At 39.2% G+C, this 26,593-nt stretch overlaps 4 protein-coding genes across 4 annotated transcripts; 1 reads left to right on the top strand and 3 right to left on the bottom strand.

Moving 5' to 3' along the window:
• Positions 1–384: 384 nt before the first annotated feature.
• Positions 385–17,884, bottom strand: LOC135078089 (ribonuclease 3). The gene is made up of 19 exons (XM_063972662.1): positions 16,714–17,884; positions 16,550–16,631; positions 16,192–16,399; positions 15,679–15,817; positions 15,170–15,325; positions 14,386–14,606; positions 14,177–14,304; positions 13,971–14,100; positions 13,713–13,887; positions 12,920–13,127; positions 12,290–12,530; positions 11,602–11,822; positions 10,894–11,025; positions 9,997–10,168; positions 9,316–9,497; positions 8,643–8,807; positions 6,805–6,965; positions 5,345–5,490; positions 385–1,039 (listed from the first exon to the last, which is right to left on the bottom strand). The coding sequence occupies exons 1-19, from the start codon at positions 17,724–17,726 to the stop codon at positions 627–629; spliced, it is 4,293 nt and encodes a 1,430-aa protein (XP_063828732.1). The 5' UTR covers positions 17,727–17,884; the 3' UTR covers positions 385–626.
• Positions 17,885–18,335: 451 nt separating this feature from the next.
• On the bottom strand, positions 18,336–20,155 carry LOC135077847 (mitochondrial tRNA-specific 2-thiouridylase 1). The gene is made up of 5 exons (XM_063972384.1): positions 19,997–20,155; positions 19,559–19,909; positions 19,223–19,449; positions 18,976–19,143; positions 18,336–18,750 (listed from the first exon to the last, which is right to left on the bottom strand). The coding sequence occupies exons 1-5, from the start codon at positions 20,070–20,072 to the stop codon at positions 18,445–18,447; spliced, it is 1,128 nt and encodes a 375-aa protein (XP_063828454.1). The 5' UTR covers positions 20,073–20,155; the 3' UTR covers positions 18,336–18,444.
• A 191-nt stretch (positions 20,156–20,346) lies between these two features.
• LOC135077846 (proteasome subunit beta type-2) lies at positions 20,347–21,567 on the top strand. The gene is made up of 4 exons (XM_063972383.1): positions 20,347–20,537; positions 20,611–20,804; positions 20,961–21,123; positions 21,370–21,567. Exons 1-4 carry the CDS (start codon positions 20,432–20,434, stop codon positions 21,522–21,524), a joined length of 618 nt encoding a protein of 205 aa, XP_063828453.1. The 5' UTR covers positions 20,347–20,431; the 3' UTR covers positions 21,525–21,567.
• Positions 21,568–22,053: 486 nt separating this feature from the next.
• Positions 22,054–23,996, bottom strand: LOC135077845 (transcription initiation factor TFIID subunit 8). The gene is made up of 6 exons (XM_063972382.1): positions 23,706–23,996; positions 23,500–23,598; positions 23,150–23,337; positions 22,764–22,914; positions 22,469–22,603; positions 22,054–22,231 (listed from the first exon to the last, which is right to left on the bottom strand). Exons 1-6 carry the CDS (start codon positions 23,851–23,853, stop codon positions 22,119–22,121), a joined length of 834 nt encoding a protein of 277 aa, XP_063828452.1. The 5' UTR covers positions 23,854–23,996; the 3' UTR covers positions 22,054–22,118.
• Positions 23,997–26,593: the final 2,597 nt, after the last annotated feature.

The following is a 26,593-nucleotide window of genomic DNA, read 5'->3' as shown; positions in this document are numbered from 1 at the left end:
CGTGGCACTCAGTTGATGCATACACCTCTATTCTTATACATTCTGTTGTTTCATTGATTGAACCTGTCTAACTCCTCACATAATCCTCTAATAGTCCAAATAGTCTAAGATATGTCACGTCCCAACCAGAAGCAGTGGCTGGCTGGCTCACCTGCTGCGCGGCGCTCAGTTGATCAATACACCTCTATTCTTATAAGAATGTATACATTCTGTTGTTTCATTGAACCTATCTAACTCCTCACATAATCCTCCAACAGTCCAAATAGTCTAAGATATGTCACGTGCCCACCAGAAGCAGTGGCTGTTACTCACCTGCTACGTGGCACTCAGTTGATCAATACACCTCTATTCTTATATTAATTATTTTGGAAATTAAAGATATAATTCGAGCAAGTATTTCATCTTTTAATCGCAAAGTATCACATTTACCTCTTAGTGCTAGATTAAACTTAAAAGATATTGATTTTGTCAAATTATAAAAATTTATGTGATTTGAAATGTTTGCTTAAAATTACTTTCTTGAGAATTAAAACTTAACTATATCACATCTACTACGCGTAAACATAAAAACATATTTGATTATGAGCACTGATTAAAAAGTCTTCTGAAATTAAATTTTGTGAAATCTAAAAATCGTCATCGGATTCCGACCGCATGCACTTCTCCTTGAGTTTATCGTACTCGTTGCGCCTGATTAGGTCTTCCTTCAGTCTCTCCATATCGCTTACTAAGCTGCTGACTTTGACATCTTCTAACCGATCTGTATTAGTTTCTGTGTCGCTGTCTAGACCGGAATCGTCTCCGGACTTAGCCGGTTTAGCCTCGTCGTCGGACAGAACCGGCCCGCAGCTTTCGTCCGAGCTGTCCGATTGTTGTTGGTCCAAGCGGTACGCTTTGGGCACCCTGTCGTCCAACTTCATGCGCTTGAGCGACGCCTCTCGCTCCGATAAAGTCGGACTGGCCCGATCTTTCTTGGACTTCTTCCTTTTTATACTCTTCGCGATCACCCGCTTCTGATGATCCAGTTGCGGGAATAACTCTGTGAATGCAAAATTGATCTATTAATATCAGGTAAATAATACATTTTAACACACAAGCCATACATGACAACATTTGTGATTATTTATAGACCAAACTGAATATTAAAAAAAAAACACTAGTAAAGTAATGCGCTCTTATCCTCCTTACCACTCCTTCTTTGGACACCCTACTAATATTTACACTCAGAAAATTATAAATAACTTGAAAAAATCGAACTGCCTAAGGCGGGAATTGATTTATAATTTTTAAATTAGTTTGAGATGCATCTCTTAATGCTAAAAATTAAATAACTACACTCAGAAAGTTGTTAATTTATGTTTAACCGCCAGATGCATACATTCGCTTTATGCACTAGTATGTGATTACCATGCTGCTGATATAAGGCACAGTCCTTTCCCTGTGTAAACGTTGCTCTCAGGTTCTCCGTCGTGTCACAATAACATAATAAAAGTACATACCATACGCTAAGTCATCCTGGTTGTTCAATACCGACTGTCGTCCGGAGTTGCGACCGGCGCACGCCTCGCGTTTCGCTGCCGCCACTACGATCCAAATCGCGGCCAAAACAAACAAAACAGCACAGTGTTTCAGTATGAGAGCCAATCAGAAAGAGATCTAAACGATGGTCGCCCGGGTAAAGTTAGTGGCTGTAGGCAAGGAGGCCTCTTGAAGTCTGCCGTCGATCTTTCTCCCTGATTAAGTTCAACAGTTACTTGGTACTACTACTATGGTGTGAAATGAAATTTTGACTAGCTAGTGATACAGGTGCAGTAACACATACCATGGGCGCTGTGGAGAGTTTAGATACTAGTCGATTCTAAGTTGCGTGAGATTTTATCGCTATTACCTTACCACGCATATACAGGGTGCAAACGTTAAGTGATCTCACTCGATTATTTCTAAACTATACAAGATATTGAAAAACTGGTAACTGATCCTGAAAGTGCTTCATGAGCTCTTTCAAACGATACCATATATGGTGCAATAATAGGGTACAGAATAAACTGGATCTATCTGAAAATTCAATGTTTCCAGCTTCCATACTAAATGTATGCCAGCCACACAATATTAGAAGTGTAATTTTTTTTATATAATAATAAACATTGGTTTTGGCTTTACTTGCTATAATATTGTCAAGAGATGAGTGTCATGTCATGACTGTGGTAGTACTACCTAAATGTATGGAAGAAAGAAACATTGCATTTTTGGATAGATCCAGTTTATTCTGTAACCTATTATTGATACCATTGGATAGAGCTTGTGAAGCACTTTTAGAATCAGTAATTAGTTTTACGATATCATGTGTAGTTTTTAAAATAATGTGACTTTACCAAATGTATGGAAGCTGGAAACATTGAATTTTCGGATAGATCTAGTTTATTCTGTAACCTATTATTAATAACGTTTGATAGAGCTTATGAAGCACTTTCAGGATCAGTAACTAGTTTATTGATATCTTGTATAGTTTAGAAATAATCGAGTGAGATCACTTATCGTTCCACCCTGTATTAAGCGTACGCATTACGGGATACTCAGTAAAGAACTTGCGTGCAAATCCCTTCAACCCAAGACCTTTAGAATATGGTTTATTGTCTGAGCAAGCCCGGATAGTTACAGAAAAAAAATATTTTTGGGTAAATTAAGAAAACCTGTCAGATTCAATTTTTAGAAATTATAGACGCCATTATTGTATTTTCATTTTTATGTTTTCATCTTTGTTTTATTGCGTAACCTAAATCTATAAAAACTTCTTAAACGATTAAATCAAAAATAAACATTCATAATTAAAGCAAGAAATAAAGAAAAATCTTTATTTGCAACAAATATACATTCAACAATAACAAAGAAAAAAAATGTTGCCAAAAAGGTCACCCACTCAGTACAAATACCTCCTTCTTCAACGGTGCTAATTTTTACCATTATCTAAACAAAGCGCCTAAATAAATACATACACACATAGACATCAGCCTCTTATACTCCTGCTTGCATGCGCATGCCATACGTCTCGCTCCCATCGGGAATCGAACCTGTGACGTACGGTACCGTGGGCACTATTTAGCGCTTCCTCGGCGGCGTTCATCTTGGCCTCCTGAATGAAGTGGCCGACCAAGTACACACCACACTGTATACAGTCACGTGTTCTACCACCCACTTATTTAAGTAATACTCCTCTTGATCAATAAATCCAGGCAAAGCGTCTAAATAAAATATAGACATAAACAAATACATACACAAACGTCAGCCTCCTATACTCCTGCATGCGCATTTTTGACGCTCCCGACGGGAACCGAACCTGTGAGTTTACGTTAGGTGTGCTCGCTAGCGAGTACGTTAAAAAATCTATGAAGATTTTATTTCTTGAAAGTAGCCGCTAGGGGCACTGCACAATAGACTAAGAGCTAGTGAACGCCAGACCTACGTCATTTTATAAAAGCTGAAAGTTTGTCAGCGTAGGCGTATAAGTTATACCAAAGCTGATTTTTATGTATAGTATTTGGGCAATAATTAGAAGTAGTTTCTCGCGTTCACTAGCTCTTAGGCCCAGAACAGATGGTGAAACGCAACTGCAACGAAACTGCAACTTTCTGATGATTCTGATGAATGAAACTGAAACTGAAAGTTTCAAACTGGTCGCGTCATGTGTGGTCTCTCAACGGACGCTATGGCAGACACTTAGATGCAACTCAAAAGTAACTAGCAGTTGCAGTGTCGTTGCAGTTGCGTTTCACCGTCTGTTCTGGGCCTTAGTCTATCTACAATATGTCATTCATTTAATGTCATTTTTACGCAGTTAGCGAGCACACCTAACGTAAACTCATGTAAGCACACTACGTACCGTGGGCACTGTTGAGCGCTTCTTCAGCGGCGTTCATCTCAGCTTCCTGGATGGAGTGGCCGCGCGACTTGATTAATTGCAAATGATACTCCTCTTGATCAATAAATCCAGGCAAAGCGTCTAAATAAAATATAGACATAAATAAATACATACACAAACGTCAGCCTCCTATGCTCCAGCATGCGACGGGAACCGAACCTGCGAGCTTACATTAGGTGTGCTCGCTAACGAGTACGTCAAAAAATCTATCAAGATTTTATTTCTCCGCTAGGGGCGCTGCACAATATGTCATACATTTAATGTATTTTTTTGGCCAGTCGCTAGCGAGCACACCTAACGTAAACTCATGGTAAGTATATTCTACGTACCGTGGGCACTGTTCAATGCCTCCTCGGCGGCATTCATCTCGGCCTCCTGGATGGAATGGCCGCGCGACTTGATTAATTGCAAATGATACTCCTCTTGATCAATAAATCCAGGCAAAGCGTCTAAATAAAATATAGACATAAATAAATACATAGTACATACACAAACGTCAGCCTCCTATGCTCCTGCATGCGACGGGAACCGAACCTGCGAGCTTACATTAGGTGTGCTCGGTAACGAGTACGTCAAAAAATCTATGAAGATTTTATTTCTGCGCCAGGGGCGCTGCACAATATGTCATACATTTAATGTAATTTTTACGCAGTTAGCGAGCACACCTAACGTAAACTCATGGTAAGTACACTGTACGTACCGTGGGCACTGTTCAACGCCTCTTCGGCAGCATTCGTCTCGGCTTCCTGGATGGAGTGGCCGCGCGACTTGATTAATTGCAAATGATACTCCTCTTGATCAATAAATCCAGGCAAAGCGTCTAAATAAAATATAGATATAAATAAATACATACACAAACGTCAGCCTCCTATGCTCCTGCATGCGACGGGAACCGAACCTGCGAGCTTAGATTAGGTGTGCTCGCTAACGAGTACGTCAAAAAATCTATGAAGATTTTATTTCTCCGCTAGGGGCGCTGCACAATATGTCATACATTTAATGTAATTTTTACGCAGTTAGCGAGCACACCTAACGTAAACTCATGGTAAGTATACTGTACGTACCGTGGGCACTGTTCAATGCCTCTTCGGCGGCGTTCATCTCGGCTTCCTGGATGGAATGGCCGCGCGACTTGATTAATTGCAAATGATACTCCTCTTGATCAATAAATCCAGGCAAAGCGTCTAAATAAAATATAGACATAAATAAATACATACACAAAAGTCAGCCTCCTATGCTCCAGCATGCGACGGGAACCGAACCTGCGAGCTTACATTAGGTGTGCTCGCTAACGAGTACGTCAAAAAATCTATGAAGATTTTATTTCTCCGCTAGGGGCGCTGCACAATAAGTCATACATTTAATGTAATTTTCACGCAGTTAGCGAGTACACCTAACGTAAACTCATGGTAAGTATACTGTACGTACCGTGGGCACTGTTCAATGCTTCTTCGGCGGCATTCATCTCTGCTTCCTGGATGGAGTGGCCGCGCGCCGCCGCCAGTCGCGCGCCGCGGAAATACACGCCCACTGTGTAAACGCGGGTGTTGGTCGGGCCCAGGCACTCGATCACTCTGCGGAGTTTTTAAAGATAAAGATATTTATTTGCAAGAATAGGTAAGTACAGGTTATTGTTGATGTTACATGTATTAAGGACTCTATTCTGTTAAAATATATTAACATGCAAATTTACGGGTAAGGAATTCCCGAAAACTGTAGAAACAAACAGTAGTCAGCCATTCGCGAAGCTTTTTCACCATCAATTTTGTAGGGCCATTTTTATATACATCAGGAATTTTGTTATGAGCATATAAAGTTTTGATAGTAATAATGAGACTTAGGGAGTGGTCCAACCGCCGACGATGAACGAGAAACGAGTAGAACTATTAACGAGTTGGCGATCAGCGGGAAGCGAGTGTGTAGTTTCGATAGTTTTATCGTCGGGCTATAAGCGAGTGTGCGAGTGCGACAAGCGATTACTCGCGCTACTCGCCCGCGGTCGCTCAGTCCTGTGCAAAGCTTTATGATCAAGCGAGCGAGCATCGCTGAACGAGTATCGCTGAGCGAGTTTATTTATGAAAAACAAGTCGTCGCCGGCAGTGAGAACAGTCAGCGATTAACTATTTGTATATGCATCTCTTTTGTTCACACGGAATGGATATCTTTCGTACGTTTCTTGAGCGAGAAAATAGCCGATAGTTAGTCGTTTACTCGCCGGCGGTGGGACCACTACCTTAAGGCCCGGTTTCCACCAAAGCGAAAGAGGAGAACCAATCTTCTGTGTATTCCTGTATAGTTAGTAGGGCCTACAGTTTGGCCTCCAATGAAACCAGTGAAGGTTGAGCAGTACCGAACACCTTACAGCTTAAAGAAAAGAACAACTGATAAAGTGCGTTTAAAACGCTAGTGTTGTGCCACTATCGATATCTTACTTGTAGAGCGGTATGTCGGGCTCGCCGCCCTCCATGGAGCGCAGCGTGAGGCAGCACTGCTGCAGCTTGGACTTGGGGTCGTTCCTGCTGGTTCATGGTGAACTGTGTCCTATGCTACTAGTGTTAAGGTAGCAAGTGGCAGCAGCACTCACTTGTAGAGCGGTATGTCGGGCTCGCCGCCCTCCATGGAGCGCAGCGTGAGGCAGCACTGCTGCAGCTTGGACTTGGGGTCGTTCCTGCTGGTTCATGGTGAACTGTGTCCTATGCTACTAGTGTTAAGGTCGCAAGTGGCAGCAGCACTCACTTGTAGAGCGGTATGTCGGGCTCGCCGCCCTCCATGGAGCGCAGCGTGAGGCAGCACTGCTGCAGCTTGGACTTGGGGTCGTTCCTGCTGGTTCATGGTGAACTGTGTCCTATGCTACTAGTGTTAAGGTAGCAAGTGGCAGCAGCACTCACTTGTAGAGCGGTATGTCGGGCTCGCCGCCCTCCATGGAGCGCAGCGTGAGGCAGCACTGCTGCAGCTTGGACTTGGGGTCGTTCCAGTCCTGGTTCATGATGAACTCCTGCAGACGTGGGAACAGGCACGCTGCGCAGAACGCCTGGCAGTATTCTAGGTTCTGTAATCAAGTACTTGATAACATTAACACTTTAAGACAAGCGAATAAGGTTCAAATTGTGGGAACTATATTCCCACTGCCTTAGAAACGAATCTCTTTACTAAATCTCTGGAAAAAAATATGTCGATTGACTATAATGTCCTATCTTATTAAGTAGGACACCCTAGTCTAGTTAGTGTAGATCCTGGATACACAGGAGTTGTAGCCATGAGAACGAGATGTGCAATGATGTGCATATCAAACGCTAATAATATTATTATAATGCAAATATGTATTTACCAGTCGTCACTGCACCTACGAGGGGCGGCTGAAAAGTTTTGAGCCTAAGTATCTTCAAGTGTTATTATTGACTCGCACTAAATTTAATTAATTTGCCAATAACCTTCTTAGTATATGTACAAAGTTTCATTTCATTAGCGTCATCACGTTTTTAGTAATTAATCCGTAAACATCATCATGTCTCAGTCATCCGCGCAATGTACGAAATTGAAGTACACAGTTGTCATAAAATGCCTCACAAAGAAGAACAAAACGCTGACGGTAATATTTGCAGAGATGTCGACAGTTTATGGGGAGTCTGGGCCTTCATTTTCCACCATGAAAGATTGGATCCGATAATTCAAGCATGGCAGGGAGTCGCTAAAAGATGACCGCAAGTCAGGGCGGCCAGATTTCGCCATTAACGAATAAAATAATGAAAAGTTAAAGAATCTTGCTCTAGAGATCCGCGAATTAAGCTGTGACAGATAGCTGAAGCCATAGGCATTAGCAAGGAACGTATCGGCGATATTTTTCATACTCATTTGCACATGAAAAAGGGGTGTGCATGGGAGTCAAAAATGCTCACGCCACTCGACAACCAGCATCGAGTCACAACTTCGCAGGAGTTTTAGAACATCTTTGGCCATAATCCTAGCAATTTTTTTTCTCTCATTGTCACTATTGATAAATAATAGATCCGGCAGTACAATTCAGAGTCAAAACAAGAGTCAATGCAATGAATTGAAAAGGGAAAACGCCGCCGCGGAAATTCAAAGCGGAGCGATCGACACCCAAGCTCATAGCCACTATTTTTGGGATTGTGGAGGAATTTTATTCATTGACTACCTACTTAAAAAAACTACAATAAACGGGGATTATTTTCCTGTACTGTTGATAAGAGTGCGTCAAGTGGTTGTCGAAATAATAAGAGGCAAACTGGCGAAAGGAAATCTGTTATTGCCAGACAATTCGCCCGTGAACACCGCGCATGTTGCACGGCTTGCCCCGGGTAAAACTGGATTTCAAGAAATTAATCGCCTACCACACAGTTTAGTCCGGATCCTTAGCTTTTTTTTCTAATTCTCAAATTGGAAAAATGACCTCCAGAAACGAAGATTTTTGAGTGACAAAGAAATGAAGGCGGCGTTAAAGGCTCATTTCGGAGGCAAAGATTGCGAATTTTTTTTCAGTGGGTTAAAAGCTCTTTTACACAAATGTAAGAAGTGCGTTGTAGTAGAGGGAGATTAAATAGAGAAATATATTTTTTATACTTTTCTATCGGCATTTTTAATACCCTAGGCTCAAAACTTTTCAGCCGCCCCTCGTACACCTGCCTTAATCTCCATTAAGTATACTACAAAAGAGGGCGACAATGATACTCTAAAAATTATTTAATAAATATAGTTCTTAGCTTACCTTATCAATGAACAAGGCGCCCAAAAACGCTTCAAGCAAGTCAGCCTTATGCTTCTTGGTGGTCGGCTTGGCTTTAGGATTGTTGTAAATGGCGTAAGCGGACATGTTCAGGTCGTCGCACACCATTGACTGCGTGCGGTTGTTGACTAGAGACGAACGGAGCAACTAAAACATGTATAATAGAGATTATGTTAAAAATTAATTAAAAAACATACAGCAATACAATTCTCGCTCATTAGAAACTAAACATTTACTGTTTCTGGCAAGTTACGATACAAAAACGATTTCTGACCGTTAAAAAAATTAATAGGTCGCTTTCTTCTGTTTATAAAATGAACAACTCTTGCTCTGACGCAGTCCAGAACACTATGTAGTTTACGATTAATCAATTAATTTCATTTACAATACACATCATTATCGTCATCATAAATTCATACATGGCAGGCCACTTTCTAAGCCAAAGTAACGCCATAAAGCATGTTTATCACCTCAGTTTTTATTATTAATAAAATCGTCAGTCCACCTTACTTAGATGGCACTGGCAGGCCACTTTCTATGCCTCCCCAAGGAACGCCATAAAGCATGTTTTTTTCATATAGCTTCTATCACCTCAGTATTTATTTATTTATTAAATCTCAGTTCATCGACTTTAAAGTTACACAAATATACTCACCGACAGATGCCCTTCGTGGTGGTCCGGGAAGTGTCTGTACAAGCGGTCTGACACCACCAGCTGTAGGACTGTATCCCCCAGGAACTCCAGCCGCTGGTTGGAGCCTAAGGTCAGGTGGGTGAACCCTACGGAGCGGTCCGTAAACGCTCTCGCTAGGAGACGGATATGTTTGAATTGGACACCTGTTTGAAGATGATAAGACATGTGTAAGTTTTCACAAAGCCGTCAATAAAGCGAATTTACATAAAACGGTCATGGATGGTGTTTCCAAGGTGTGATGCAATAAAAAAATAACAGGACGAGAAAATTTAAAGTAAATTAAATTCAAATGGTCTCGACTAAGCTAAGTCCATATTCTCGGTGGATAAAACTTGGACCATTTACTTTTTTACTTTATTAGCTTGACGCAACAACAAAATTAACTTCAATGAAATATTCTAACAAAGTACTGATTAGGAGCGTTTAGCAGAAAAAAGCGCTTAAAAGCAAACATTATTATGCTAACTTCAAGAGTGACGTGTTTCATTCAGTTTTTATTCAATGACAGTGCTTACCGCTTAGCGATCGGCATTTTTCTTATAAGCGCTTTTTTCCACCAAACGCACCCATTTACTAATAATGAAAATACCAAATTATTCTCAGGAGACTGAAGTATATTTCATTAAAATCAACTGGACTTACCAATGGAGTCTTCAAACTCGGTCAGCCGCTGTAGAAACTCAAAGTCCTTGATGTACTTCCGATCGCCCAGCGGTTCCTGCTCTTGCAATGGATGCGCGCGTTCCTTGGACCACACCTCTAGCATTTCCTTCTCGTTGTACCAGAGGGCCAGCGAGAAAACTTGGTCTGCCACCTGTGTGAGAATTTTTATTATGATTTATTTACAACATTTTTGTCCATCTATGGTGATGGTTGGTTGATGAAGCTATAAAGTAAGATTACAACTCTAGTGTCAGACTTCAGGAGCCACCATCGTGCCACTATCTTGATTCAAATTGTACTGAGTTAAGTGTTGTCAATCACATTTAGTTTTAAAAAGGCTTGATCTACTCACCAGAGTAGATCATAGGAATCACAGGTCCTCTAGTCAACAATGCGAGAGCATGACCTTCCCTATCTGACAACTCATCATCAGGTGGTCTAGACAAAGTGCAATTATAATCGCAAACCAGTCGAAAAGTGGTCGAAAAGCCCCTTTTTTGTATGGAATTTGACGGATTCGATTTTCGATTCGATCAAAAAGTGCGTTTTGTCTAGGGGGGCAGGTCATTTAGACACCACTGGCGGAGCACGATCGTCTCTAATTTGCCAGATGCAAGGGTTGGAGAATGGAGAGACCCGATGTTCGCATATTTGTCCCGTTGAATCCATAAAATGGGCAGTGAGTATCTATTCTACGCTGTTGCTACTTTTGGATATAGCATATAAATTGACAACGTATCAACAATTACGGCTTAAAATAAACGTATAAATTAATTAATGACTCCCATAGTACCCAGCAATGCTGGGATAGGCCCAGCATTCATTGCCAATGTATCAACAAACAAAAAGGCCTAAAATACAGAGCATTTAACTTACATCAATACCAGCATCCAAGAACAGAGCGCCCATGAGCGCCTCGAAGCAGTTGGCCATCGCGTGCCGCATCACCACCTCGCGGCACAGGTCCGAGCCGTGGGCATACAGCATGTACTTTTCCAGCTCGATGTTCTGGGGAAAGGAATGCCATAATGTTACGAAAATATCTCTGTCTTATGCCTGTTTTCACCATCAATCCCTAATTTTTAAGTGATGGTAACACATAACAGGTTTTTTTTTTCATAGGGGTCACTTAAAAATTAGGGATTGATGGTGAAAACGGGCATTACACTATTAACCTGTCTAGATCACACGCCATAATAATTGAGACATGGGACCTAGAAGAAAGACAGAAGCTCCATTTTATTTTATAGAAGGTGAATGTGATGAAATATGTTTTAGTAATAAATAAAATAATAAATAAATCTTTGGACAATTTACACAGCGCCAGCTAGCCCCAAGCTAGAATATGATGTGTATGCCCACCTGCGTACTTCTGCGTCACAAAAACTCCTCAGTGTCATGGAAGTCGAAGTCAGTTACGCATTGGCATAGTTAGTTAGGATAGGCTGATTCCTATTCCTATATTTTCTCTGAACTCAACTTTCTTCTCCTTTTCACTACTCCTAATGGATTCTGATCTGAATATGTACTGAGATCAAGAGCGTATTTTAGACAATTCTTTTCTTCGCCTATTAAATAACTTACCTTTGCTAGCTGCGCCAAATGCTGATTCTGGACTATCGCAGCCCTATAGGTAGCCAGACCACCCTCAGCTAAACCCGGGAACATTCGGAACAGATGTATAGACGATAGGAACTCCACCACCGCATCCCCTAGGAACTCTAGACGCTCGTTGTGTTTTATCTCCGACTCTGTCTCGCTCCGTTTGCCGAAACGGGACATGATGTTTATGAGGGTCACGATACCTGAAACGCAAACAAATATTTCCTAAGTCCTGACTTTTTAATCGCCAGATAACTTTGGATGTTCTCAATTTTTACAAAGAAAAATTTCAGTTCGTTTTGTTAGCAGCCTCAAGGGGATTAGGATTTTAAAAAGTGAAAGTTATTTTAATAGTTGAGAGCCGTCGCTTCAACTGATTTACGTCGACTGCTGAACAAAGGTCTTCCCCAAGGATTTTCTCAACGACCGATCTTCAGGAGATCGTCCAGAGTCAGTGATGTAGTTGTAGATTTATCCTTTAAACTTTCGCTATGACAACATTATATCTCATGAAGACCTAAAAGCTTGCCAGTTTCATCGTTATTCCGTAGTACATAAAGGCCACAGGGAACGTCGCTGCTTGCCACTTTTTCTTCCAGCTATCTTCGTACGGTCGATTGAGCAAGTCTCCAGTCCAACTAGGTAACATAGCCACTACAGCATAACCTACCTTTCTTCCTCGTATAATGTATCCTCCTGTCCCCATATTCGGGCTGCCTAATACCGCAGTTGGTGAGACTGTTCCTGGCATGATCAGGGTTGGTCCCGAAGTTCTCCCGGTACGAAGGGTGAGTTAGGGCAGTCTGAAGAAGCAGCCTTTGCTTGAACACGTAGCCCATCTTGCGTTCTAAGCTATCCAGGGACTTGTGGAAGCGTAGGTGACGGACTAGTACTGGAATTAACATTGCGTGCTGGAAACAAAAGACGGAGGTTTTTATTACAACAATAGATACGCGATAAAAACCACTAAACGAAGTTTTTGTTTGTTAAAAATGTTTTTTTTAATAAACAAGGTATAATATTTACGAAATAGACAAACAGCTTTTGCCCGCGGCGTCGCCCGCATTCGGTTCGCAGTCGATTTCGGTCTATGCAGAAAGTTTTTGGGTTTTAGACGTAAAAAGGTATTTAAAGTTTTTTTAATAGACCAAATAAAAGTTTTCACAAGATCTTTTTTACGTTGAAACCTTTTTCAACTTCCTGATATATGAGTATGCTGATCTTTATGAGTGTACTGACCCATACCTTTGACATGAAACGCGAAAGTTTTTTACTTCAATTGAAAACTTTAAAGACTCACTTGCACAACGTCACACATAAGCCCCGTAGTGTGAAACCCTTCTGAGGATATCGCGACGGTGACGTCCCTTTTCATCTTGCTCTGGGTTCTCATTTCTTGCAGCTTCACCTCCTTTGCCGTCAGCTTCTGACGCTCCTTGAAAGACGGCTTCGCCATGTTAGCGATTAGGTGACGATACTTGACGTAGTAGCGCCAGGCTTTTTGGTATCTGAGAAAGAAAATGTTGACTTTAGGACTGTGATATTTTTGTATCATTAATGCAGTTATGCTTCAACCACACCAACGCGTGCAGGTCGCCATCGCTGGCGCAATCACGGCGCGATCATAGGCCAATGACAGGTCGCGCAAACTGTCATGGGTCGCGCGACCTGTCATTGGCCATTGATCGCGCCGGTGATGGCAATCTGCTCGCGTTGGTGTGGTTGAAACTTTAAAGATTAGCTAACGCTGTTATAAATAAACCTGAATAAGAAGTTGCAATATCTATGTATATTTCATTTTCTGAACATTTTGAAGTTTTTTTTTGTGTTTGAGCTAATCCACTTTGCAAACAATAGTGGGCGTGGTTTAAATGTACAAGATACCGTATCATGAAAGTTTCAAGTAAGCATAGACAAGACTTTGGCATGCGTCTTAAATTGCAAAAATTCTAATAACTAAAGCATAGACGCGGTTTTACCAGAATTCTATCTCGCGCTACAAAGTCGAGAAGAGAACGTGATATACATTACAAACAATCCCAGCAACTGTCTTTTAAATATTTATATCTAAGCCTAAAAAAATCATAACTCACTCTGGGTTTCCAGCGTAACTGAGCTGGGGTGGTCGGATGCCAAAGTGCACAATTTCAGGGTAATACATCTTCGGGTCTCTGGGCCTCTTTTCTTCAGAACTGGCTGGCGGACTCCTGTCTAGCTGATCCACGCGAACGGAACACGGCTTTTTGCCGGGATACGTCACTATCATGCCTGAAAAAACAAAAGAAAATTAGACAGCTATTTAAAACAAGGAGTTACATTATTTTGTGAAATTAACAATATGATATTTTTACCTTTGATTCGGTCAACGAACTTTTGCCACGTATAATGATCCATTCCGTGTACATCCGCTAATTTTTCTGGAGGTATTAACAAATCGCTCTCATCAAGCAGATACTTTAGTACCTCACACATTGAAAGAACCTATAAGTAAAGCATACACAACTTAAGTACAGTTTTTAAATAACAATTTACAATCGTATAATGAAAGGATTCTTACCTCACAACCTCCTTCAGGTAAATACCGCACAAATCTTGGCAAGAAATGGAATTGAGAACAAGAATTTTCTGTTGCTTTACCCAAATCCAAGTCAATCAGTTCCAATAGTTCATAAAATAGATATTCCTCTGGAAAACAATAAAATATTAAATAAATAAATATAATGAAGGATAAAGTATTTAACTCCACATGTTTTTATGTAAACTCACCAAATAAATCCAATTCCCGTACGGTAAAATTTTTCGGCGCCGGTTCCTCGACATACAGTATGGTGTATTCAATATTGAACCTTATCACTTTGCAAGTAGGTAGCTTTGCCAACTTGTAGTGTGAGAACATAGAGAAACCGGAGAATAGGAACTCGTGCTCATCGTGGCCGATGATCGTTGGCGCTTTTATCAAGAAGTTCGTTGGTGGAGATACTGTGATTCTAGAATCAAACATAAATAAAATAAGGTTTTATTTACAGTGTAAGGAAAGACAAGAATCATGACGTGATAGAAAAGTAACTCGATGGTGGATTTTGAAGGAATAATGGTCAGGTATGTAGGTATTCCCTAACCAAAAGACGCCCACTACTGGACAAAGGCAACAACGATCGGCGGGGTTACAACCGGTTTCTAATTGTACAATAAATTGCAACGCGACTGCGAAAAATGTATGGAAACTAGCGCCATCTGTAATTTAACGCGGCGCTGTCATTGATTGGCGTAGCAATCGCTATTGTAAAACTAGCAACTGGTAACATCTGTAATGCTTCAACCACACCAACTAGTGCAGATCGCCATCGCCGGCGCGGTCACGGCGCGATCAAAGGCCAATGACAGGTCGCGTGAACTGTCATAGGTCGCGCGAGCTGTCATTGGCCTTTGATCGCGCCGGCGATGGCGATCTGCACGCGTTGGTGTGGATGAAGCTTAATACGCATGCGGGTCTGCGCAGTTTAAGCGCAGTTTAAAAAAGCTTAATAAATTGTAAAGGCGATTACAATACCTGTAATGATACAAGCGGTCAGCATTGCTCTGGTCGGGTATACACTTAGGATAGGACTCCTCGCCGGTGTACACGCCGTGTCGCATGCCGAAGCGTCGCGCGCGCGCGCTGCATCGGCAGAGCGGGCCGCCGTTCATCTCGCCCGTATTGTTGAACCTGTAAGGTAGAAGTTGCAATGGCAAGGCATGTTTAACCCCTCAGGTCAAAATCGAATCGAGAGTGTACTTGCTAAACTTGGTAGACAGGTTTATTATATCGCCACAGCAATGTAACAACTAGGATAGTTAATACAAAGGTTAAATACGCGTGTCGCTAAAACTTGCACACCGCGATGTAACTTGCACAACACAGCGACATCTATTGACAGATTTGCGAACTAAATGCTTAGAAAAATTTAGCTTAGCACTAATGTGTGTGGCTTTCTTAGCAATAAAATAAATTCATTAGACAGCCTAGTTTATATGAATGTTGCATTAAGTACTTTCAAAGTTTGTCAAACAGTGACATACCACATTTCTGGATGCAGTCTCCTGGGGTGACTTTGTTTCCTCTGCAACTCCAGCATAATTCTGTCAGTGTATCCCTGCAATCCATCTTCATCAAGTTCGTCCTCTTCACTGTCTGATGATGAAGAACTCTTGTCTTCCACTGGAATTAAGGAAAAACCACTTCTCAAATGGGGCATGTTGTTTGGCTGCAAAGTTGTTATCTTTCCAATATAAAACTGTTAGGCGGTTATCACACTGCCCCGCGCTCCGCCGCGGAGCGCGTGATTTTCATATAAAAAATCACGCGCGCGGACGCGTTGTCAGTGTGAAGTGCCGCGCGTGTTTTCTATACAAACTGAGGTACTTGCATACAATGATTAAATCTGTCGCCCCGCGGAGCGCGGCGCAGTGTGATAACCGCCTTAGATAGCTAAATGACACATTTTTATTTTATTTATTTATTAACAACATTTCACTGCCATGACTGGATAAACTGTGACAGTGAAGTAAAGGTATTTTGTTTTAATAACTTACATCTATGTTTGCACATTTTTGCCTTGGGTGGCTTCAGAGGAGGCAGTTCATCAACTGCCGGCCGAGCATTTCTACCTCTTTCTATGAGGTTCTTGAAGAACTTGTCACAAAGTTTTGTCAGTTTGGCAGTTTGTTGGACCCCTTGCTTCTCTGGAATTGCTTTGTAATACAGTTCAGCTGGTGAACTCCTGTACCACATCTTTGGTGTCTGAAATCATAATAATTACAATGAAAATAAAGATAACATTTGAAAAATGTTTGCTTTTTATTTATAACACAAGTAATTCATATAATAAATTACTTTTACTTAAGTTTTAAAATTAATTTGTTCCTGTAAAAAGTGTGAATGTTTACTTACTTCATCTTCATCTGAGTTATGTTCCCTGGACCATTGCTCTATCTTCTCAATGAAATCTTCAGATGTTTTGCAATAGTTTTTCCTAAACAATTAAAGAGTTATTTAACAATCACTTTACATTATAAAATACTGAAAATAAAGAAAATACCACTGATCTCACTCACCTATATTCCTCTAGAATTTTCTCCCTGTCTGTTAAAGGCTTGGGAGGTGGGCGCACAGATGAGGATCTCCTTGAATGCTGAGATAATTCTCTAGAATGACTAGGTTGACGAGAGTCCCTACTGGGAGACCTGTAGCTGTGCTTACTCGGAGATCGGTAAGTACTCCTTTCTCTTTTAGGCTCATGGCTTCTGCTCTGACTTCTGTAATCCCTAGGAGGACTATGCCTTCGTTCATGTTCATATCTTCTCCGTTCATATTCCTTTTTCTCATAATAAGCTTTGTCTTTGTAATACCTTTCCATGTCTGCTTCTCTATGACTGTGCCTCGATGGGCTTCTACTGTAACGAGATCTGGGTGGAGGACTATATCTTGAAGGACTTCTGCTATACCTGCTTCTGTGCGATGGACTACGCCTAGACCGGCTCTCATAATACCGATCCCTCTCGTATCTTTCTCTGTCCCTCTCATACCTTTCCCTGTCATAACTTGCCTCCCTGTGTGGAGAGCGCCTGGGTCTGTAGGCTGAGCAAGTAGAATGTGCTCGGGAAGGTGCTCTAAAATGTGGTTCACAAGATTCCCTGGATTCTTTTTTGACTATAGGTTTGTATTCTTTGTAACTCGCGTAACTTTTTTCGGATCCTGTAGGCGAGTCTGATTTCTCGATTTTGATGTCGTGCAACAATTTGGCGGCTGCCGTTTCGAAGCTTTCCAGGGGTGGGGGTACTAGGTAGGCGGGTTCACGATAAGTGTAGTCAGGAATCGGCGGCGGTGGGTACGGCGGGGGCATGGACGGCGGCGGGACATTCACATCGGGTGCGGGGTACGCGGCCATTGACGGGGGAGGCACGTTCATCGGAGGTAGACACACCGAAGGATGATATTGACTTGGATCCATAGAAACTGGTGGCGACGGAGTATAGGGAGGAGGATGACTGAACATCGGAGGCGGCATTGAGGGAGAGTTAACAAGCCGCGGTGGTGGCAAGGAATAATCCATCGGTGGTACAGACATCTTTCGTTATAACATAGGCTGCCTGTTTTAATTATGCTGATATATGTACCATAATTTTAATTATTTAGCACGATAAAGGTAAACTATTGTATACATTTCGTCAATTTTTCACAAATTAATCAATACCAAACAAAATAAATTTTCCCTGCCTGCTGATTGTCAAAGTCAATGTCAGTTGTGCTGTCAGTGTCAGTGCAAATAATTTGTTCCTTTTGTAGGCCAAGGCACTATCTTATACGGCCAAGTTTTCAATTTTTATTTTTTTCCTTTATTGATAAAGTGATTTATCTTATAATTAATGAATTAAATTACTTTGCCGCAGTCAGGATTTATTTTAGTATTTTCATTCGACTTACATCTAGGATTCTAAGAGACGATACCCATTGACCGGCGCGCGTCGGAGTGCATTTACACGGCCGTAAAGAATTAATTACAGTTCTTTTCTTAGAGTCGTAATTGCTTTTATGTTACAACTGATTAACTGACATTTCAATCCGGACGGATGCGCGAGCAGGCGTCAGAAGCCGGTCGAAGATCTAAAAACTTATCATCACAAACTAGACAACTCTTGCAAAAACCATATAAAACTACTAAAATAAAACTAGTATAATTGTTCAACAACAAATTTAATTTAACTATGACTAAATTAACAATTTATTAACTATTTACCTACTTGGGTAGGAATAATAACAGCACAATCAGCACACCAAAACAAGAATTATTTAAAATTAATTAAATTATGGCATATGTTTTTTATTTTTGCACTACCAAGACATTCGCCGTCTTTGTACAATACACCAAACTGACCCTCTGTGATAGCTCTCAAATTACTTCCTAGCAATATAGTAAGCCCTTCTGCATTCTTCACAATTCTACAGGAAACCAATGGCTTTGTATGTTGAAACCGAAAGTAACAGTTAAAGATATTATTGTCTTGTAATTCTAGGGGTTCACTATGGATCCAATGAGGTTCTCCAGTGAAGCACAAATTGTTCCATATAGCCGGATGTTTTGTGCCAGGTACCTGAAACAAATAAATTAAAGATTTTAAAACTACTTGGGCAAAAAAATCAAAAAAAGGAAATTATTGTTTTTTTTTTACATATTTAATTTAATTTATTAATATTGGCCTGTATATAATCCAAATTCTATGACTATTAGAATTTGATAATTTATTAATTACTCTCAATCTAAAAAGAAATAAATAATTTGTAAGTTAATTTCTTATCAACAGAAAATTTCCACATACCACATAAATATTGTTTGTCTCTAAATCTTTCTTTAACACAAAGTAAGCATCTTTGTGATCAGCTAGACAGCATCTTTGTCCAACAGTCCATTTGTGTAGTCCTCCATGCTGCCCTACTACTTGTCCCGTGTCTATATCTATGAAGGAACCTTTCTTGGTTTCAATGTACTGTAAAAAGAAAAACATGCTGATTTTACAAGAGATAATTTAAGGTACTTCATATTTTCTGTAACCATTAATTTAATACCTCTTCAATAAAGTCCTGAAATCTCTTTTTCCCAATGAAACAAATCCCAGTACTATCCTTTTTATTAGCCACATTAATTAGACCTTCAGCTTTAGCTATCTCCCGAACCTGACTTTTCATAAGATTTGCTATGGGAAACATACATCTTCTCAAAGAAAATTGTTTTACTTGTGATAGGAAAAAAGTTTGATCTTTGTGCTTGTCAGCTGGCTGTAACAATCTTACACCTGAAAAGAAATTTAAATTAACTTATTCTTTTGCTTTATAACAGTTTCAATTTTTTTTTTATAAAAGTATAGAAACAAAATATGAAAAACTTTAAATAGCACTCAATACCTTCATCTTCCGAATACTGTTCAAGGAAAGGGCCGAAGGATGTATTAGCATAGTGACCAGTTGCTATAGCATCCACCCCTAAGTTATTCCTGCAATGTTCGAAAAAGCTATCAAATTTAATGTATCTATTGCACAGTATATCGGGATTCGGTGTCAGTCCCGTCTGATACTCGTTTAACAACACCGTAAAAACTTCATTCCAGTACTCTTTGATGAAGTAAACCCTATGTAGAGGTATTTGTAGCTTACGGCAAACAAACGTTGCATCTTCGAAATCTTTTTCATCAGAACAAAAACCGGCTTCATAATTATTATCCCAATTTCTCATAAATACTCCTTCTACATGGAAACCTGTGAAATTACAATGTTTTATCTTCAGATCAGACATAACCACACTATTTTAAATTTATACTTAAACTACAAGTTAAAATTAGTTACCTGCTCTTTTTAAAAGAAGTGCTGCTACAGCACTATCTACACCTCCCGATATACCTAAAGCTACTTTTTTAATCATTTTTTAGTAATTATTTGTACATTTTTAGACTAAAATTCAGTCACAACAACATCATAACCTCACTTCTGCTTCGATTGTCAATGTCAATCAGTGACATTTATTTTTTTTTGTGTCGTAGTGAGCGAGCGGTAGTGAGACACCCCGAAACACTCCCACTCGCCCTATCTCGTGGTCTCTCTTTCGGCTAGAGTAGCCCAATCTATATGATTATCAAGTCTCTGGTACTAGTATGTAATTACTTTTATTAAAATAAAAAAATCTTGTCTATGGAATGAGTTGACAAGTTTGTTGTACAAGAAAGGTTAATTCGCATTTTGTTTGCAGTTTTTGATTGATATTACTGTAAGTTTTTGCTAAAAATGTCGAACATCAACTTACAATGTTTGCTGGGTATACAATGCAATGATTTTGTTATGATTGCTGCTGACCAAACCAACAGCCACAGTATTATGGTCATGAAAGATGGTAAGTCACTCGAGAATCTACTTTTCTTTTACGGTTTTTATTGAATTTGCTAAAAAATACTGTTTGATTTTAGATGAGGAGAAGATATTTAAGATTTCTGATAGACTGGTGATGGGTGTAATTGGTGATTCTGGGGACACCACTCAGTTCGCTGAATATATTGCCAAGAATATTCAGCTGTACAAAATGCGCAACGGCTACGAATTGGGTCCGACGGCTGCAGCCAATTTTACTCGCAGGAATCTCGCTGAATATCTGCGGAGCAGCGTAAGTATACTGAGATTTGGAAGTTTCATCATGACTTGCCAATAAGAGTATTTAAAAATATAAAAGGGGAAATATACTTCCTGACTTGATTCTGTGTCAAGATGAATATAATTTTATACTTAAAAGAAACATTGAAGATAAAATCTTTGATTCCAGACTCCATACTTTGTCAATTTGCTGATGGCTGGGTACGACAAGGAGAATGGCCCAGAACTGTACTTTATGGACTACTTAGCATCGAGTGTGAAGGTTCCATTTGCTTGCCATGGCTTCGGCGGGTACCTTAGCTTGAGTATTATGGACCGTTATCACAAGAAAGGTTTGTAAATATAAATTGTGTCATCATCACTTCAGCCACAGGACGCCCATTGCTAAACATGAGAATCCCCAATGATTTTCAAATTGGCCAGTGGGCAGCATGAATATTTTATTTTTTCTAGACCCTTCAATGTATGTCTACCATTACTAAGATATTTTGTTTTCAATTCATAACTAAATTTAAAAAAAAAGCTGTATCCAATGTATTGTTATACCTACACTTTCAATGTTTTATTGTTATTTTCAGATGCAACGGAGCAGGAAGCGTATGAAATACTGAAGAAATGCATTACAGAAGTCCACAAGAGACTGTTTGTTAGCCTGCCCAACTTCCAAGTAACAGTTGTCACCAGGGATGGCATCAAGACATTGCCTGTTATCAACTCTGCGTCACTAAAATGATTTTTTATTTTTTAAGGTTAAATAAACAACAATTTCATAAATATTTTTGTTTCTATTGTTTTAAAATCCCTAGAAACTAATTTTGGCTGACATTAGCACTTCGCGGCTAATAGGTACGTTATTAGAGTTCGATCTAACGAACTATAGGCGATATGCCGCTCTAAGTGGACAGTCCATATAAGCCTAGGCGCAGACCACCGACTTTTAGTTGGCTGATAGTTGAGTGAGATCGATTTTGATTTGTATGAAAAATCGGCCGATACCTTATCGGTGTAATGTACGCACTTACTATACTGATTAACAGCCCGACTCAACTATCGGCCGACAAAGTGTAGTCTGCGGCTTAGCTAATGGGGACACGGCCTGAGTCGCCTTGTGTTAAAATCACGCGTCTGTTTCATGCCACTGATACATGGGAGTTTAACTAATGAGGTTTTATCTATTGCTTTATTATATTGTGTAAAAGACGAACTTAATGCCATATGGCATCCTCTTCCAGTAACAATAACAATTTAATGAATACTAGAAATATAAAAAATACTTTTATTAAACCTTACTGTAATATCTTACATTATTTGAAGTCTACTTAAATAACTATCCACCAGCTTTACTTCTGTCAGGGCTTGAAGGTCCTGCATCCTGGTTTTCAGACTGAGATGCATTTGGGTCATTATCGCCACCATTATCACCTTCATTGTCAGATTGATCTGAAAGAAAATTCATAATGATTACAGTCATTTAGAAATGTCAGTAATGCTGATATATCACTGCAAATATACAAAAATGTGGTTAGATGCAGCTTTGCTCATATAATGCTGCATAAAAGGAGACAAAAATGTGGTTGTCTAGCAGCAAAATAATGTTTGTATCCTTTTATGAAGCATATCACCACAATTGCTTCAGACAAATTGATATAATTAGTGTGATACTCAACAAATGCGTACCTTTCTTTTCTGTAGGCATATCTTCAGTCCGGTTAGCTACTTGGAAGTGGTATTCCAACTCATCAAAGTCAAACACTTGATCTGTTGGTAATAGGCATGGGAGGTATGCTGGAAATGTTGGCTTACAGGCAATCACTGGAAGAATAAAATGCAGTATGAGATAAAGTGTCTGTATAAACTTTCATAATTAATTTGATGTTGTTTAACACTTTCCATGACAGTGAACTGCTATAGCAGTCATAACAATTAAACTTCTATTGTTGTTTAAGTGATGTTTTTTTTATTCTATACTCACATGGAAAGACTGTATTATCTTCAGTATTAAATAAGTTGTGTGTCTCGCTGGTTTTAGCTAAGAACTTTGTCAAAGCTCTTTCAATGTCCCTCTTCTGTGATGCTGCTTTTTCCCTAATCGCTTCATATTCTGTGACTGGTTGTTTATGAGTCTGAAAGTAAAAAATATAAAATTAAATAATGTGACCATATTAGACCCATTATTTTACATCCAGCTAGACACTGCTATCATACAGTTGTTATAAGATTGACTTTCAAATATTAATCCATGGTTTCATTCATTTCAAATATTAATTTTCAACAGATACTATCTAATCATAATGTGCTATTGCTATACAATTGAATACTTCTGGAATAATCCAAAAAAGCATTTATAGAGCCACTTACAGGTGTCCTAATATAGGCATGAGGATCAGGCAATGCTGGCAAGTGGAAGGGTATGTGCGGTGCTGGCTTTGCTTTGGAGCCTGCAGAGAGCATTGCGGGAGTTCTTGGGGCAGGTGCCTGCTGTGGTGGCTGAATCACATGTCTATTTGGACGGGCAGCATACTGTTCTATGCCTTGAAGACTTATACCTGAAATTGTAGTACCGAATTAAAATCTACGAAAATAAATAGATGTAAAATCCAGATGTTTCTCGAGAGTAGAATATTGTTCATTATTTATAAATGAATCGTGGTTGTTAAATAATTACTGACCACCTGTTCTGGATGTTAATTTAATCCCAAACTACTTACCCATGTTAATAAGTGCCATTACAACATCACCAGGAACTGGCTCAACTCTCCCAGCTAATTCACAGTATCCTTTTGCTGAGTTACCAACTTCTGTCAGAACTGGAAACAGAATAATATGAAATGTAAAAAACTATGTAGAGAGAAACTTAGTTTAGCTAGTATTTTCATGACAAAATAGATAATTTTGTGAACAAAGATTAACTTACAACACTGAAGCATTTCCGTTAGTGTTTCTAATGCCATTTTGTCAGCAGAATCAAAGCCAGTCTCCAAGAGAACTGTGGAAACCGCGATGTTGAGGATCCGTCGTCGAGCATCTGCGGCATTTTCCACTTTTTCAGTATTTTCAGACATCTTTGTTACTTTATGAGATTAAAGTAATATTGTGAACAGTTTTACTGATCTACAATCAATAAAAATACATTTTAAAATATTAAACAAACCAGAAAAACTAAAACTCAAACAAAATTGTTTTTTCTGTGGTGGTTTTTTTTGGAGCTTACTGTCAATGTCATGAATGTCACGCACCACAGATATGGATTAGAGTAGATACAGCAAGTTGATCGTCAAAGCGTGCCATTCCGATATGTCCAAATGGACATACATGGTCGAGTGATGTTCATGTAATCCGATTACAACAATCGGTTACGATGATTTTACGAGGACAGTAGTACGAACACGGTAGAAAGAAGAAATTATTTACGGATTGAGAATTGTAATTAACAGCACAAGTAACAAATAATTAATTAGAATAAAGTAGCAGTAGAAGAAGTGTAAAGTAGCATTGTTTTTAATACATATCCTGCGATGTACTCTTAAGAGTTAAAACCATGGTCCCTGTATGTGGTGCACTCATACCGATCCCAAGGAACCGTACTTACTCATAACAATAAGAAACACACTGATGCATGTATTCATGCACTTGACAAATTTATGTCTTGAAACGCTGGTAGGGTAAAAAAAATAACGAGATTTGACGATTTGTAAGAATTAATTTATTTTAAAAAGGTAAATAAAGATGTTTTTGGTTTTGTATTTAACAAATTATCAGTTTTATCGGAATTAATTAATTTTCGAATCGAGTCACACGATATCATTCGATGACTTTGCAAATGCAGTACGATGATACGATTACTTTTACGTTGCGGCAATCACTAAAATTCGCTAAAATGACACTAATGACGTTTAAAAAGTGGCACGCTCGGCTTCATACAATTTTTGACACATGCTGCATCTATCCATATCTGTGGATAGATTAGATTTCTTATTGAATGAATGATGAACGAATGACTCAATAATAAAAATTGGTATTCTCGGTAAAATTAATGAATCTTTTACTGGCAACACTAATCTGGAGATTGAGCACCGATCGTTAAAATAATAATCGGTCTATCATTCGCTTGGCTACTTCATTCATTCTTTTTTTACACAGATATGGATTAGAGTAGATACAGCAAGTTGATCGTCAAAGCGTGCCATTCCGATATGTCCAAATGGACATACATGGTCGAGTGATGTTCATGTAATCCGATTACAACAATCGGTTACGATGATTTTACGAGGACAGTAGTACGAACACGGTAGAAAGAAGAAATTATTTACGGATTGAGAATTGTAATTAACAGCACAAGTAACAAATAATTAATTAGAATAAAGTAGCAGTAGAAGAAGTGTAAAGTAGCATTGTTTTTAATACATATCCTGCGATGTACTCTTAAGAGTTAAAACCATGGTCCCTGTATGTGGTGCACTCATACCGATCCCAAGGAACCGTACTTACTCATAACAATAAGAAACACACTGATGCATGTATTCATGCACTTGACAAATTTATGTCTTGAAACGCTGGTAGGGTAAAAAAAATAACGAGATTTGACGATTTGTAAGAATTAATTTATTTTAAAAAGGTAAATAAAGATGTTTTTGGTTTTGTATTTAACAAATTATCAGTTTTATCGGAATTAATTAATTTTCGAATCGAGTCACAAGATATCATTCGATGACTTTACAAATGCAGTACGATGATACGATTACTTTTACGTTGCGGCAATCACTAAAATTCGCTAAAATGACACTAATGACGTTTAAAAAGTGGCACGCTCGGCTTCATACATGAAGCTAAAGATAAAATGGAGGGCAGAGTTGGAACAAAAACTTGAGTCAAATACCTACTTATATCTATCTCGCTCTCTGCGGCCCTACCTCTCTTTTTAGTGTGAACTGTAGTATTGCTATCTTCTGATTTAAATCTCCTTGTAAATTCTTCGAAATAGCCAATTCACTAACCAAATCAGAAGTTAAACAAATAAATAATTAATATTTGAAACTAAGATTACCTAGTTAAATAAAAAATCACAAAATTGTCGGCCATTTAGGCTTAATGTGTTGGCGAATCAGGGAATTACAATCCCAATTCCTGGGTAATCGGTACCATGATGGCAACATCGGCCCAATCCGGCCCATCATGGCGGTTGTTTACTATTTTGTTTATTAAGCAGTTAATTTCGTTTGAGATTGTTTACAGGCAATAATCATTGTTTTATCACAAGAATTGGTGCAAAATTTTATAGTGCGTGGTTGCGGTAGTACGTGGTGTCCTGGAAGTGACATAAGATTCCACGCGTAAGTGTTTATTTCGTGATTTCCGACATTGGATCATTGTAAACATTTTTCACATTTTTTACAGTAATTTCTTCCTAAAACGTTTTACCAGTAATTACACTTATCATTTTTAATGATACCTATGTCAAGAAATAAAGATTTTACATTGGTTTCATTGAATTTGAGCAATTTTATATTTTTTGTTTATTTAGAAAGAGCGAGTCTGCCCACAGAGAGCGAGATAGTGATACTTAGTTTGTGCTTCAAGTAGGTATTTGGAGTGTGGCCTCCATTTTTATCTGTAGCTTCATGGCTTCATACAATTTTTGACACATGCTGCATCTATTCATATCTGTGTCACGCACACACGCTTGATGGCAGTTTTACTTTTAACTATTCACCCCAAATGCTGTACTACAATGTAAATCAAGGTACTTACTGATGAAAACATGATTTTCAACAAGTTTTTTACCAAGCCTTCTGCGCTTTTCGG

This window comes from Ostrinia nubilalis, chromosome 14, assembly GCF_963855985.1.
Source record: "Ostrinia nubilalis chromosome 14, ilOstNubi1.1, whole genome shotgun sequence".
Lineage (NCBI taxonomy): Eukaryota > Metazoa > Arthropoda > Insecta > Lepidoptera > Crambidae > Ostrinia > Ostrinia nubilalis.
This window is presented reverse-complemented; position numbering and strand designations above follow the sequence as displayed.

Excerpts from the sequence above, each read along its gene's own strand:
- LOC135078089 (XM_063972662.1), bottom strand. The coding sequence starts at position 17,726 with ATGTCTGTACCACCGATGGATTATTCCTTGCCACCACCGCGGCTTGTT. Across the intron at positions 13,888-13,970 it reads GTTCGTTGACCGAATCAAAG|GCATGATAGTGACGTATCCC; the intron begins GTAAAAATATCA and ends TTGTTTTTTCAG. Across the intron at positions 8,808-9,315 it reads ACCACGAAGGGCATCTGTCG|TTGCTCCGTTCGTCTCTAGT; the intron begins GTGAGTATATTT and ends TACATGTTTTAG.
- LOC135077847 (XM_063972384.1), bottom strand. The coding sequence starts at position 20,072 with ATGATTAAAAAAGTAGCTTTAGGTATATCGGGAGGTGTAGATAGTGCT. Across the intron at positions 19,910-19,996 it reads ACTTCTTTTAAAAAGAGCAG|GTTTCCATGTAGAAGGAGTA; the intron begins GTAACTAATTTT and ends GTAATTTCACAG. Across the intron at positions 19,144-19,222 it reads TTCAGGACTTTATTGAAGAG|TACATTGAAACCAAGAAAGG; the intron begins GTATTAAATTAA and ends TTCTTTTTACAG.
- LOC135077846 (XM_063972383.1), top strand. The coding sequence starts at position 20,432 with ATGTCGAACATCAACTTACAATGTTTGCTGGGTATACAATGCAATGAT. Across the intron at positions 20,805-20,960 it reads CTGAATATCTGCGGAGCAGC|ACTCCATACTTTGTCAATTT; the intron begins GTAAGTATACTG and ends CTTTGATTCCAG. Across the intron at positions 21,124-21,369 it reads GGACCGTTATCACAAGAAAG|ATGCAACGGAGCAGGAAGCG; the intron begins GTTTGTAAATAT and ends TGTTATTTTCAG.
- LOC135077845 (XM_063972382.1), bottom strand. The coding sequence starts at position 23,853 with ATGTCTGAAAATACTGAAAAAGTGGAAAATGCCGCAGATGCTCGACGA. Across the intron at positions 23,599-23,705 it reads AACGGAAATGCTTCAGTGTT|TTCTGACAGAAGTTGGTAAC; the intron begins GTAAGTTAATCT and ends TTCTGTTTCCAG. Across the intron at positions 23,338-23,499 it reads AATGGCACTTATTAACATGG|GTATAAGTCTTCAAGGCATA; the intron begins GTAAGTAGTTTG and ends CTACAATTTCAG.